The 13,235-nt window shown below is 35.1% G+C and overlaps 1 protein-coding gene across 14 annotated transcripts in view; it reads left to right on the forward strand.

Moving 5' to 3' along the window:
* baz2bb (bromodomain adjacent to zinc finger domain, 2Bb) overlaps positions 1-13,235 on the forward strand; it is a 90,701-nt gene that overhangs the window by 68,132 nt on the left and 9,334 nt on the right. For all 14 annotated transcript variants that reach the window (XM_084122372.1, XM_084122369.1, XM_084122370.1 and 11 more), the window contains 10 exons: positions 456-521; positions 762-902; positions 2,153-2,407; positions 4,099-4,322; positions 5,385-5,459; positions 5,789-6,020; positions 6,507-6,569; positions 9,556-9,700; positions 10,472-11,025; positions 11,984-12,239. In XM_084122372.1, the coding sequence (XP_083978498.1) occupies positions 456-521; positions 762-902; positions 2,153-2,407; positions 4,099-4,322; positions 5,385-5,459; positions 5,789-6,020; positions 6,507-6,569; positions 9,556-9,700; positions 10,472-11,025; positions 11,984-12,239 (2,011 nt within the window). The remainder of the gene's footprint in view (positions 1-455; positions 522-761; positions 903-2,152; positions 2,408-4,098; positions 4,323-5,384; positions 5,460-5,788; positions 6,021-6,506; positions 6,570-9,555; positions 9,701-10,471; positions 11,026-11,983; positions 12,240-13,235) is intronic.

A 13,235-nucleotide genomic window follows, 5' to 3' on the forward strand; every position in this document is an offset into this window, starting at 1 on the left:
TTTCTTTCTTTTGTTTGTTCTTTCTTTCGGTCGTTATTTCTTTCTTTTGTTCTTTCTTTTTTTTTCTTTTTTTTTCTCATTTCTTTTTTCTGATATGTTGTTTTCTTTAGATCTTTTGCTGTTCCATTATTGAATTTTGTTTGTTTGTTCTTTCTTTTGTGCTTTCATGCTTTTATTTTCTTGTTCATTCATTCATTGTTCTTTCATTCTTTTGTTTTTATTTTTTCTACCTTTTTATTTCTTGTTTGTTTTGTTAACTTACTTTTTTTTCTTTCATAGTTTTACTTGTTTCTTCCATCTTGTTGATGATTTTTTTTTTGTCTGTCTGTTTTTGTAATTTATCATTTTGGTTATTTTGTTTACATTTTTTGTTTGTTCTTTCCCTCTTTCCTATGTAGTTTTGTTTGGTCTTTCGTTTGTTCGTTCTTTCTCTAATGTCTCAGTGTTTGTTGTAGGAGCGGGAGAGACATCGGCAGCATGTGATGTTGATGAAGGCGGTGGAGGCCCGGAAGAAAGCTGAGGTGTGTTATACAGCTCCTTTTATCAGTTCATCATTCTCTTTTACCCCTCCTTTCCATTCTCCATCTATTTGTCTCCCATTACTCACTATTTCCTCTTATGCTCCATCTCATCATCTCTCTTTCAATGTCTCTTTTCTCCTCTCATCATCTTTCCACTCAATCACATAGACTATTATAATTATCAATCAGTCTCCATGATGGCACACAAGGTTTGTTATCTCTTCAAACATGTTTCTGCAGGAGAAGGAGCGACTGAAACAGGAGAAACGAGATGAGAAACGATTGAACAAGGAGCGCAAACTGGAGATCAGGCGGCTTGAGCTGGAAATGGCCAAAGAGCTGAACAAACCCACCGAAGACATGTGTCTGTCGGACCTGAAGGTGAATCACACAGAAAATCCTTTTTTTTTTTTTTTTGCACAAGCAAATTTAAATGTTAAGATTTCTGTATTATTTGTGTCATTAAACTTTAAAGCGTAACTCTCGCCAAAATGCAACCTAGGGTCTTTTGTTAATCTCCCTGAGGCGAACTTTCGTGTAAAAGCATAATTAGAATGGAAACGCCACTTTTAAGTTTGACCGTATTTTCGTTTTCAGTCAAATTGCCTTTTGAATGTGGCACTACTATGATCGCATCAAAAATCGCTATTTTTAAAACACTAAGAAGGCTCGACACAACATGAAACTGTGCTCTCAGTATCACCAGAGGCTCGACACATGAACTCGAGCATTGAGAACAGTGTTTGTGTACACAGAGTTTACTAAAAAGACAGATTTTGATCAACTCACCGTCTCTGTGTCCGCCGGCATTTTGACAGTCAAAACTAGTCGATCTCCGAATGCGAATGAACTGACTCTGAATTTTAGTATTGCTTCATATATAAGGATCCTTTTTCAAATACAAGGTCAATATTGATTTTCACTGACGACAAAACAACAAATTATCCGTGAATTTATATGGAACTAAGCTTTAGGAGCTTTCCATCTTTACTCTCCTCCCTGTTACGTTGCATTCAGAGATCGACTATTTTTGACTGTTGAAATGCGGGCACAGCGGCGGACACAGAGACAGTGAGTGAGTTGATCAAAATCTTTCTTTTTAGTAAACTCTGTGTTCACAAACAATGTTCTCAATGCTGGAGTTCATGTGTAGAGCCTCTGGTGATACTTCCAGCACAGTTTCATGTTGTGTCGAGCCTTCTTAGTGTTTTAAAAATAGCGATTTTGATGCTATCATAGTCGTGCCCCAAGCACTCCCATTCAAAAGGCAATTTGACCGAAAATGAAAATACAGTCAAACTTTAAAAGTCAAGTCAAAGTCAAACTTAAAAGTGGCGTTTCCTTTCTAATTATGCTTTTACATGAAAGTTTGCCTCGGGTAGATTAACAAAGAGACCCTAGGTTGCATTTTGGCGAGAGTTACCCTTTAAGTAATCAGATTACTTTTCCTGTAGTTGACAATCAAATAGCATTCACCTAGTGACGTATAAACCACATAGAAAGGTCCTAGCAGCCACCCAGAACAAGGCATACAATCAAAACAGATTCATAAAGCTATGCTTCAAAAGCAAGGGAAAAAAGATGAGTCTTGAGATGAATTATAAGTGCTTTATAATTTTGTCCATGTTCAGCCTCTGCCAGCGCTGTCACGGATCGCCGGTCTGGTGTTGCCGGGAGGATGTTTCTCAGACTGTCTAATGGTGATGCAGTTCCTGCGCTGTTTTGGAAAGGTCCTGGGGTTTGACCTCAGCGCTGACGTGCCGTCGCTCGGTGTGCTGCAGGCAGGGCTGCTGAATGTGGGTGACAGCATGGGCTTCATCCAAGACCTGCTGGTGCGCATGCTGTCTGCTGCTGTGTGTGACCCAGGACTCCCTGCAGGACACAGGGTGAGAGGAGAGCTGCTATACTGTGTGCTTGGATTTGTCTTGATTCCAGCTCTGATCACTGGGTATTGAATGAGTTTGCATGTTTGCTGCACAATTGTTGTGTAATTTCAAGCTTTTAAGCCTTCATATCAAAAGATTTTTGAGATCATGAGCAACACAAATTAATTTTTATTTAATTATTTATGTATTTGTTTTATGTATTTGTTATTTTTATTTACCTTTTATGCAAAGGGGTAAATATATATATATTTAAAATAGTCAATCAAATAAATAGTCAATCAATTAAAAAAAATTACTAATTAATCACAGATTTTTCTGCAATTAATCGCGATTAATATATTTTTATATTGCAATAATTTTACATTTTATCTCTAAATTAGTGTAATGTATTCAGTCAAGAGCAGTGAGTGATTTTCTCTTTTTCTTTTGTTCTTTGATTATCCTTAATGACAGACAGTAGCAGGTTTATTAGGCTGCTGTCACTTTAAGACCTGACACACATGACGTGGATCTGACACATTTTCTCACAACTCTTTACATTCATTTAAGACTTAATTTAACAGACATTTTGGCATAATTTTGTGTGTTTTTGTCTGTTCAAGTGCTGTCTAAAGTGGCTTTCTGTGCGCATAAGTCGTGTGTGTGTGTGTGTGTGTGTGTGTCACACAGACAGATTCACAGATGCACACCATTACTGCACTACATTCTCTTTTGTGTCTTGTTGCGCTTGAATGGTTTAAAAGCATTTGTATAAGAGCGTGATCATATAATGTAATAATATAATGATAGCCAAAGGATGACAGAAAAAAGGATGCCTCGTTAATTACGTTAAACATTTTTAATGCGTTTGTTACGTCCCTGTGGTTGTCTCTCTCTCTCTCTCTCTCTCTCTCTCTCTCTCTCTCTCTCTCTCTCTCTCTCTCTCTCTCTCTCTCTCTGACATTATTATATGCAATTATATTATTGACGACACTAATGCAAACAAATCAAATAAATTGCGTGCGTAAACACGTTAATTTTGACAACCCTAATATATTTACTTACTTACTTTTAAAAAAGCAAAGCAGTAATTGATGGAAAATGGCCTGAAATTTAATTTTAGTTAGTTACTTAGTTATTAAGTTAAATGTTTACATCACTTAAGCTCCATAATTGCATGATAGTTTATTAAATATCTTTATTACGTAAATATAAATTTCCACGTCAAAGACAAATGGAGAACCATTTACTGTACCTTACACTTGGAACAAATAGCCATTAGATTAGCATTAAATTATTAGATTAGCAATTATATTAAATAACAATACTCCTCAAAATCTCCTCAAGTTTACATGTATGTTAAAGTCTGTAGATTCTGTCTGGTTCTCTTGTATTCCTCACTCACAATCAGTTCCTGCTGCTCTTCTTTAAGCATGGTTTTCTTTGTGGCTTCAAGCGCAATGTCTCCAATAAAGAGCAAGAATTCAGTTCAGCCCCTCAGCAGATTTCCTGTGCTAATCTCACATGCGTTCACAGTCTTCAGAAAAAGCCTTTTGCTCCGCCTAAGAAACTCCTAAATTAACCGACTTAACCGTGCCTTTCAATTACCATGATAATTCAGTTCCCTTTCAACACTATCTCGCGGCCTTTGTCACACCAAATTCCTCATTGTATCACTTTGTTCTTTTGTTTGGGTGTTTTGAACATTTCAGGCTAAGACGGCTCTGGGAGACCATGTGACTAACATCGGCTTGAACCGGCACAATGTTTCTGAGGTGCTACAGATCTTTATGGAAGCTCACTGTGGTCAGACTGAGCTAGCATCGCTGGCCGAGAGCTTGAAGACCAAAGCTTTCCAGGCCCACACACCCTCTCAGAAAGCCACTATACTGGCCTTCCTGGTCAATGAGCTGTCCTGCAGCAAGACTGTGGTCAGGTGCGCTAGCATTAGCTCTGCATGCTTATGGTAGAACTGAAGTGTAAAACTGATTGGTGTAGAAACAATTTTTCCTCATAAATTGCTAATATTTTTTTGCAAATTATTGCACGAATTGGCAAGTAACACTTTGAATTCAACATGAAATTTAGAATTCGAAAGAACTTTAACTTTCCCTTAATGTTTAATATGGTTATTTGTGCATGTTCAGCCCAAATAGAGTGGATCTGTTCAGAAAACACTTGCCTGAAACGCATCTCTGTGACTTGGCTACATCACCATGTTAAATATTTGCATAATGCGCACCTACTGGCTGCTTTGGCCCGCCATCAAACGGTTGATCAATGGACATTGTTGGACTTCCAATATCGTTATTGTTGCAAATGTTATTTTGTTGTTTTATTATTTTATGTAATTTTGCTTCCCAGTAAATGTGTCTTGGTTTAAGGATTTTTATACACATTATTTATGTGACCCTGGATCACAAAACCAGTCACATGTCGCACGGGTATATTTGTGGCAATAGCCAACAATACATTGTATGGATTACTATCGAAAATTATCGATTTTTCTTTTATGTCAAAAAATCATTAGGATATTAAGTAAAGATCATGTTCCATGAAGATATTTTGTACATTTCCCACCGTAAATGTATATAAAAAAATTGTGAGTGAATGCAGCACATTCAAATTTCATTTTTTTTGCACCCTCAGATTCCAGATCTTCTAATAGTTGTATCTCGGCCAAATATTGTCATATCCTAACAAACCATACATCAGTGGAAAGCTTATTTATTCAGCTTTCAGATGATGTATCAATCTCAATTTCATAAAATTGACCCGTGTGACTGGTTTTGTGGTCCAGGGTCACATTATGGTTTACTGGAAAATACAGTAAAAAAATGGTTATTAGAATATCAACCTTTTTTTTTTAATTCCCTATATATCATGATATACTACTATTGCTGTGATATAAAATTACAGTGTAAGATTTTGGTCAGACTCTGTAGGTGCTTATAATTATGTTGTGTTTAACGCATACAATTTATTTTCTTTGTCACAGTGAGATTGACAAAAACATTGACAACATGACCAACCTGCGTCGAGACAAATGGGTGATTGAGGGGAACCTGCGAAAGTAAGACACTGGTTTACGCCCATCACATAAACACACGTATTTCCTTCCTCTGATAATGTAAAACACACACTATGGATCGCTATCATGGATCACACATAGTGCACACTAGTCTTCATGTGGTCCATAATATACAGTTCCCATTTTTTAAGATTTTTATTCATAAAAACAGAATGAAATTCTTTTATTTATACAGAATAAAAACCTACACTTTCCTGAAATTTCAGTGATATACCTTTTCTGTGTTCTGGAAATGCAAACCTAGTTATAATGTGATCATTATGTTTCGGTTCGATTGCAATGCATGCTTTATTTTGGCCGTTGTTGCACAGACTGAGGAGCATCTACGCTAAGAGGACGGGAAAGCGAGAAAGCAGTGTTGGAGGAGAGGAGGGTCAAGCCGCTGGTACGCCTGTGAACAGCCGTAAACGCAAGCGCAAAGGAGGGGAGAGTGATGATGATGATGAGGAAGATGATGACAGCGATGAACATGGAGAGGAGGATGAAGACGAAGATGATTTTGGTGGGAAGAAAGAGAAGAAAGCCGAGGCGTGTGAAGATGAGGTAGACCGTGACTCTGAATGTATCATTGTGTGAAAGTCATGTATAATGATCTGTCTTATTTACCTGTAGATCAAATGCATGAATTGAGTAATTGTATAGCTTGAATGCAATGTAAGTCACTTTAACATTTATGCATTTAGCAGATGCTTTTATCTAATGTAAATCTGATTGATGTCAGAACTTTAGAATGAGTAATTTTTTTCAGTTTAGTTTGAGTAAATACCCTTATTTCCACAGTAGTTTTAGGTTATACTATGTTTCCATTGAAAAAAAAAACCCCAAAAAAACTTTTTGACTCAAAGGATCCTCATTGTCCCATTTAGGCTAAGATATTTCCTCCAGTATTTCTGCTGTAATTAAAACAAAGCTTCTTGTTTTTGTTCTTTACTATTAACAGAAACCACTGTTTTAGTACTATGCTTGAGTAGCATGTCTGCTCTCAGTTTGGGTGATTTGTTATGATATATTAAGAGCTGCTTTTTGCAGGATGAAGGTGATCAATCCACAAGCATTGAGGAGCTGGAGAAACAGATTGAGAAGCTCAGCAAGGTAAACGAGCATCAGCAAAAGGATCCTAATGCCCTGAGATACTCACTGCGAAGTTCTTTCATTCTGTGCTCAGGGGGGAAAAAATTGGAAAATATGTGACCCTGGACCACAAAAGCAGTCTCGAGTCGCACGGGTATATTTGTGGCAATAGCCAACAATACATTGTATGGGTCAAAATTATCGATTTTTCTTTTATGCCAAAAATCATTAGGATATTAAGTAAAGATCATGTTCCATGAACATATTTTGTAAATTTCATACCGTAAATGTATAAAGCACTTATTTTTGTGAGTGAATGCTGCACAATCGTGAACATAAATGAACAACTTTAAAGGAGATTTTCTCAATGTTTCGATTTTTTTGCACCCTCAGATTCCAGGGCCCGTATTCATAAAGAATCTTAATGCAAAGAGTAGCTCCTAGTGACAAAATTCTAAGAAAATTCTTAGAAATGTGGGCGTTTACTCTTAAAATTGAAGAAAAAATCCTAGTAAAGAAAAAAGTATTTCAGAAAGCATCTTAACCATTAAAAGAGGTCTTAAGGTATTGTTAGGAGCACGGACGAGGACTTTTAAGAGGCTTAAGAGTTTCTTTAGCAGAGGAGAAAATGACAGAAAGACGAAGAAGGAGAAGAAATGTGTTGCAGACAATGGATGACAGTGAGTTAATAAGAAGCTATATATTAGATCGTGCAGGGATCATGTTTGTGACAGATCTTTTTAGAGACACGCTAATATCTCCAACACAGCGCAGAAATGCCATAGCGCCAGAAATGAAAGTAATCACTACATTACGATATTTGAGAACTGGGAAAATTCCATGTTTGATACATTAAAACCAACATTCAAACCACCACCACTTAAATAGACATGCCAGTAATCAGTGTAATTGGAAAGAGTGGAACAATTTTTATAATTCTAAGCCAATCAAATACCTTATAGGAAATTAACAGCATGGTAAATAAAAAAAAGGATGTATATACATACATATAATGTGTGTGTGTGTGTGTGTGTGAGAACGGTCAAATAGGAAAAATTACGCATGTAATTTCAAAGTGGAGGCTTAGAATATAAATATAAATCTTTTTTTCCTTGGTCAACCAGCCAATCACAGTCGTCAAAAGATAGTGTCATACATAGCAACGGGGTCAACCCCGCCTCCTCACTAGGATAAAAGTTTTTGTCTTTTCCTTGCTCAGAGTTGCTCTCAGATCGGTCTCGAATTGCTCTTAAGCTAAGACTCCTATGTAAAAGTTTTTAAGCTAAATTAAGAGTTTTCTGAGAGGATTCTTAGAATCTTTATGAATACAGGCCCAGATTTTCAATAGTTGTATCTTGGCCAAATAACTAACAAACCTTACATCAATGGAAAGCTTATTTATTCAGTTTTCATATGATGTATAAATCTCAATTTCAAAAAATGTACCCATGTGACTGGTTTTGTAGTCCAGGGTCACATATGTGAAATATGTTTGAAATGCATGAGCAGAGGTATACTGTTAGTAAACATCCCGACATCACCCACACTGCTGAGAGCGGCGATTGGACGAGTATGTAAATGTGTGCTGCGCGCTTTCCGCTTAATAACAAAATAAACAACCAAAATGACGATGGTGAGAAAACGGTTAAGAAAGCATCTGATCATAGCGATGTGGATATGTTTGTACAAGCTCTGCAGTTCGGCACTCCAGTCAAGACTGCTTAAAAGCAAGCAGCTTTACAATATTAAACATTGTCAGTGTCTCTTTCAATTGGAATTACAACCTCAATTTCTACTATAAAGCAGCTTTCCAGTGTGTTCATGTTTTTACTCGCGGACATCTGACCTCGACGGGCAGAGAAATGAGGAGACACATGTACCTATTACATCATCACCATGGACCAATGGTAGTTCGAAGGCGGAAAGGTCGCTTTGGCAAGCTGTTTCGAATTCCATAAATTAACTTCTTTTTGGCCTGATTTTGTTGGAAATGACGTCGTACCAGTTCGTTCTTCGACTGCTTGAAGTTTATCAGGGCTTTTTCCCTACATTGTATTAACAGATGAATGTGACAGTTGTCTACTACAATTGTTTCACCCACCCATTATTCCATTTGTTCCATTTGTTTCATATAACATGGTTCCATTTGTTTCACCCAACACATTATTCCATTTGTTTTTTTGTTTGTTTTTTTGTTTGGTTTTTTTGTTTCACATAACCCATTATTACATTTGTTCCATTTGTTTCACATAACACATTGTTCCATTTGTTATGTTTCACATAACGGTAACACTTTACAATAACGTTCATTAGTTAACTACATTAGTTAACATGAACTGATAATGAACTGCACTTCTACAGCATTTATTAATCTTTGTTAATGTTAATTTCAACATTTACTGATACATTATTAAAATCAAAAGTTGTAATAGTTAACATTAGTTAATGCACTGTGAACTAACATGAACAAACAATGAACAGCTGTATTTTTATTAACTAACGTTAACAAAGATTAATAAATACAGTAACAAATGTATTGTTCATTGTTAGTTCATGTCAGTTAATACATTTACTAATGTTAACTAGTGAACCTTATTGTAAAGTGTTACCCATGTAACACATGAGACACTGTTCCATTTGTTTCACCTAACACGAGACACTGTAACAAATGTAATTTAAATGTTCATGAAGCATGGCAAATATAGAACAAAAAGGAAATATAGAACAAAGTTATTAAGAAAAAGAAAGCAACACACCACAGGCAAAATCTCATTAAATTCATTAAAAACAAATGTCCTCTACAGAGGACAAAAATGAATAGCTGGGTCCCAGGAGGATAACATGCCTATACTTGCTTTACCGAAATGTAGGATACTAAATGTGCTAAAAGGACAGATTCACTTGCACCTTTGCAAATATAAAGCAAATATTTTCAGTAAAGAGAGAAAAAAAAATTGAATGAAATGGATACACCTGTCTTAACAATTTTAACCTTGATTTCTTACAGCAACAGACTCAGATCCGCCGGAAGCTGTTCGAGGCCTCTCACTCCCTGCGCTCCGTGATGTTCGGCCAGGACCGCTATAAAAGACGCTTCTGGGTTCTGCCGCAGTGTGGCGGGATCTTTGTGGAGGCGCTGGAGAGTGGAGAGGGTGAGAACGACAGAATGAGATTATAATGTGAAGACTAAGGCATCTTCTAAAGGACTGATCCCTCAGTTACAAGTTACAGGAAACACCTTGGAAAAGACAGAAAATGGGTGGAATAGTTAAAATGGGTGTAAAATTAAATTTACAATTTAAATAACTCTTTTCTATTTGAATATATAGTAAAATGTAATTTATTCCTGTGATCAAAGCTGAATTTTCAGCATCATTACTCCAGTCTTCAGTGTCACATGATCCTTCAGAAATCATTCTAATATGCAGATTTGCAGATGTTGAAAACAGTTGTGTGAAATTTATTTTTCAGGATTCTTTGATGAATAGAAAGTTCAAAAGAACAGCATTGATCCAAAAAGCTGTTGTAAAAGTATAAATGCCTTTACTGTCACGTTTGATCACTATTAATTTCTTTAATCTCTTTCCAAAAAAATAAATCTTGCTGACCCCAAACATTTGAATGGTAGTGTATAATGTTACAAAAGCTTTCTATTTCAGATAATGCTGTTCTTTTTAAGTTTCTTATAAGCAATATTATAATATGTAAGGAATACATAAGCAATATTTAAGCACTATAAAAAAATATTTAAAAAATTTGAGGGAAGAACAGTTTTTTTTTTTTTGTAATTTAAAATAAATAAATAATGTTAATATTATTTAATTAATAATAATAATAATATTAAATTTTTTTAAAATATTATTTTATTGGAACTCTCCATTGTAGAAATGTACTGCTGCTGCTGATGTCTGGTGTTCCTTCAGGTCCAGTGGAGTTGCAGAGAGAGCGTGAGAGGTTGAAGAACGCTCACCTCGTCCAGGTCAAAGTGGAGCCGGCGGAGGAACCTGATGGAAAATACGGCTCCGCTGAGGTGAAACGTGAACTCCCGCAGGATCTAGATTCACTTAACCTCTTCCTACAGAAACCTGGCTCCTTCTCCAAGCTCAGCAAGCTGTTGGAAGTGGCCAAGATGTCCTCCGAGGTCTCTTGTCGCCAAAACGGCAGTCCAAAACAGCAGAATACATTAACCAGCATCCCTGATCCGGATCACCCTTGTGTTCTCAACAACACCTACCTCACTAATGCCCAGCAGCAGATCCGTAACGACCAGCTCTACAAGGTCTTGACCGAGAGGAACGCTCATTGGTTCAGTCTTCTGCCACGCTCTCCATGTGACGCCTCATCTCTGACTGAAGGTCCACATTCAGCGTCATCATCTTCCTCACCACAAACGTCCAATGGCAGAGCCCGATCCCCGTTTGCCACCTGTCCGTCCAGCACTGCGGGAATCAATAACTGGTCACTAGCAGCACTGCGGGTATGATCGCGAGGACCAGGGATTCCCAAACTTTTTCTTTGTCAGCCAAACTCACAGATTTTAAGTTAATATTTAGATAAAATATTAAGATAAAATTATATTTTTTTAGTAAGTGTTTTATTTAGATTTGTTTTATTTTTAAATTATTTATATATAGAGCTGCACATATATAGGGCTTATAATAATAATAATAATAATAATAATAATAATAACAACATTGTTTTAACTATAAAACTAATTAACTCTAACATTCAAATCCTAAAGCTTTTATTTTTTGCTTATTATTATTATTATTATTATATATATATATTATGTAAATAGATTACTGTTGTAAATGACAATTGTCCTGTAAAATATTTTATTTTTTATATTTGATCATTTTAATTTGATAATTTGATTTTGTTTTACACTGAAAGTTACAATACTAATATTTACGTCAATGCTATACAATACGATACTAATATTTATGATACATAATTCCCTTTTAAATGTTCAAATCCTAAAAATTCCCAGTAAAACGTTGTAAACTTCTGTCCACATAAATGCTGGAAATTACGTTAATGTGAATAACGTAATCCTAGCGCACATTGCAAACTCCCAAAATGCACATTAAGCTCACTGCACATACAGAGATGGAGTTATAGACTATATACTTAATATTATATATTTAAATCACAGCCTTTGATTTGATAATCGAACTATGCTAAATTGCATTTTCAGTTTTATCTCAATTATTTGTGCAGCCACATTTATTTATTACACGTTACTACATGTACATGTACTTATACATGTATTTACTGTAGAAATAACAGTAAATTTTGCGAACCAGCTGCAGTTCCCTCATGAAGCTCCCGGGGTTAGCGAAGCCCTCATTTGGGAAACCCTGGTTGTAAAACTGTTTGTTCTGCTCTTTTTGTGCTTGTGTTCTTTGACTATAACAGCTCCTCTGTGTTTGCAGATGAAGTCTGGCGTGCCCATAATAGATCTGCCCTTCTATGATTGGTCCAATGGAAATCTGAGTCCAAATGTGACGTTCTCTGGGATTTCCATGGCCCAGATTCCCCCACTCTCAGAGGGCAATGCAAACGTCAGTGTGAGCACCAGTAAAAGCAATTCCCCTGAGTCTCCAGTGGAGAAACCTCTCTCCACACCCTCACCTGCTGTCGAGGTGGCTAGAAATCAGGATTACCCATCACCTCAACCTATTCCTGAAGGTGAGGCCGGGACGACATCTTGACTGTGTTATTAAGAGTTTTATTATTATTATATTTTATTCATGTATGATTTACTTTTTTGAATCAGTTGAAAGTCTCTGACTGAATCGATACAGAGTTCTGGTTGAAGGTTCATTTACGTCATCACTCAAAAATCTACATTAGATGTTCAAAAGGTGCCATTTTTCATATATTAAAGTATTTTAGTAAAAATTATATATGAAAGACAGTGTGTATAATAAATAAAATAAAAAATATTTGATCTTTTTAATTTGATAATTAAATATATATATATATATATATATATATATATATATATATATATATATATATATATATATATATATATATATATATATATATATATATATATTAATAATAATAATAATAATAATAATAATAATAATAATAATAATGAATAATAAAAACTTTTTTTTTTTTTTACACTACCATTTAAATTTTTTGGCTCTGTAAGATTTTATAGTTTTTGAAAGAAGCCTCTTATTCTGAAATATTATTACAATTTAAATAACTGTTTCCTATTGTAATGTATTTTAAAATGTAATATATTCCTGTGATCAAAGCTGAATTTTGAGCATCATTACTCCAGTCTTCAGTGTCACATGATCCTTCAGAAATCATTCTAATATGCAGATTTGATGCTCAAGATACATTTCTTATTATCAATGTTGAAAACTGTTTTTATGGAAAACGTGATAATTTTTTTCATGCATTCTTTAATGAAAAGAAAGTTAAAAAGAACAGCATTCTGATAGAAGTATTTGTAATGTTATAAATGTCTTTACTGTCACGTGATCATTTTAATGCATTTTACTAAATAAAAGTATTAAAAAAATACATTTCAACTATTATATTAATATATGATATTTTTATACTTGTATTTTAACATTAATAGATTTCTTAAACATTTTAAATCTACTTTTTTTATTATAATGACTGTTTGATACTCTAATTGAAATAATCATAAGCCGTTGA

This window comes from Abramis brama (assembly GCF_963993115.1).
Source record: "Abramis brama genome assembly, chromosome: 8".
Lineage (NCBI taxonomy): Eukaryota > Metazoa > Chordata > Actinopteri > Cypriniformes > Leuciscidae > Abramis > Abramis brama.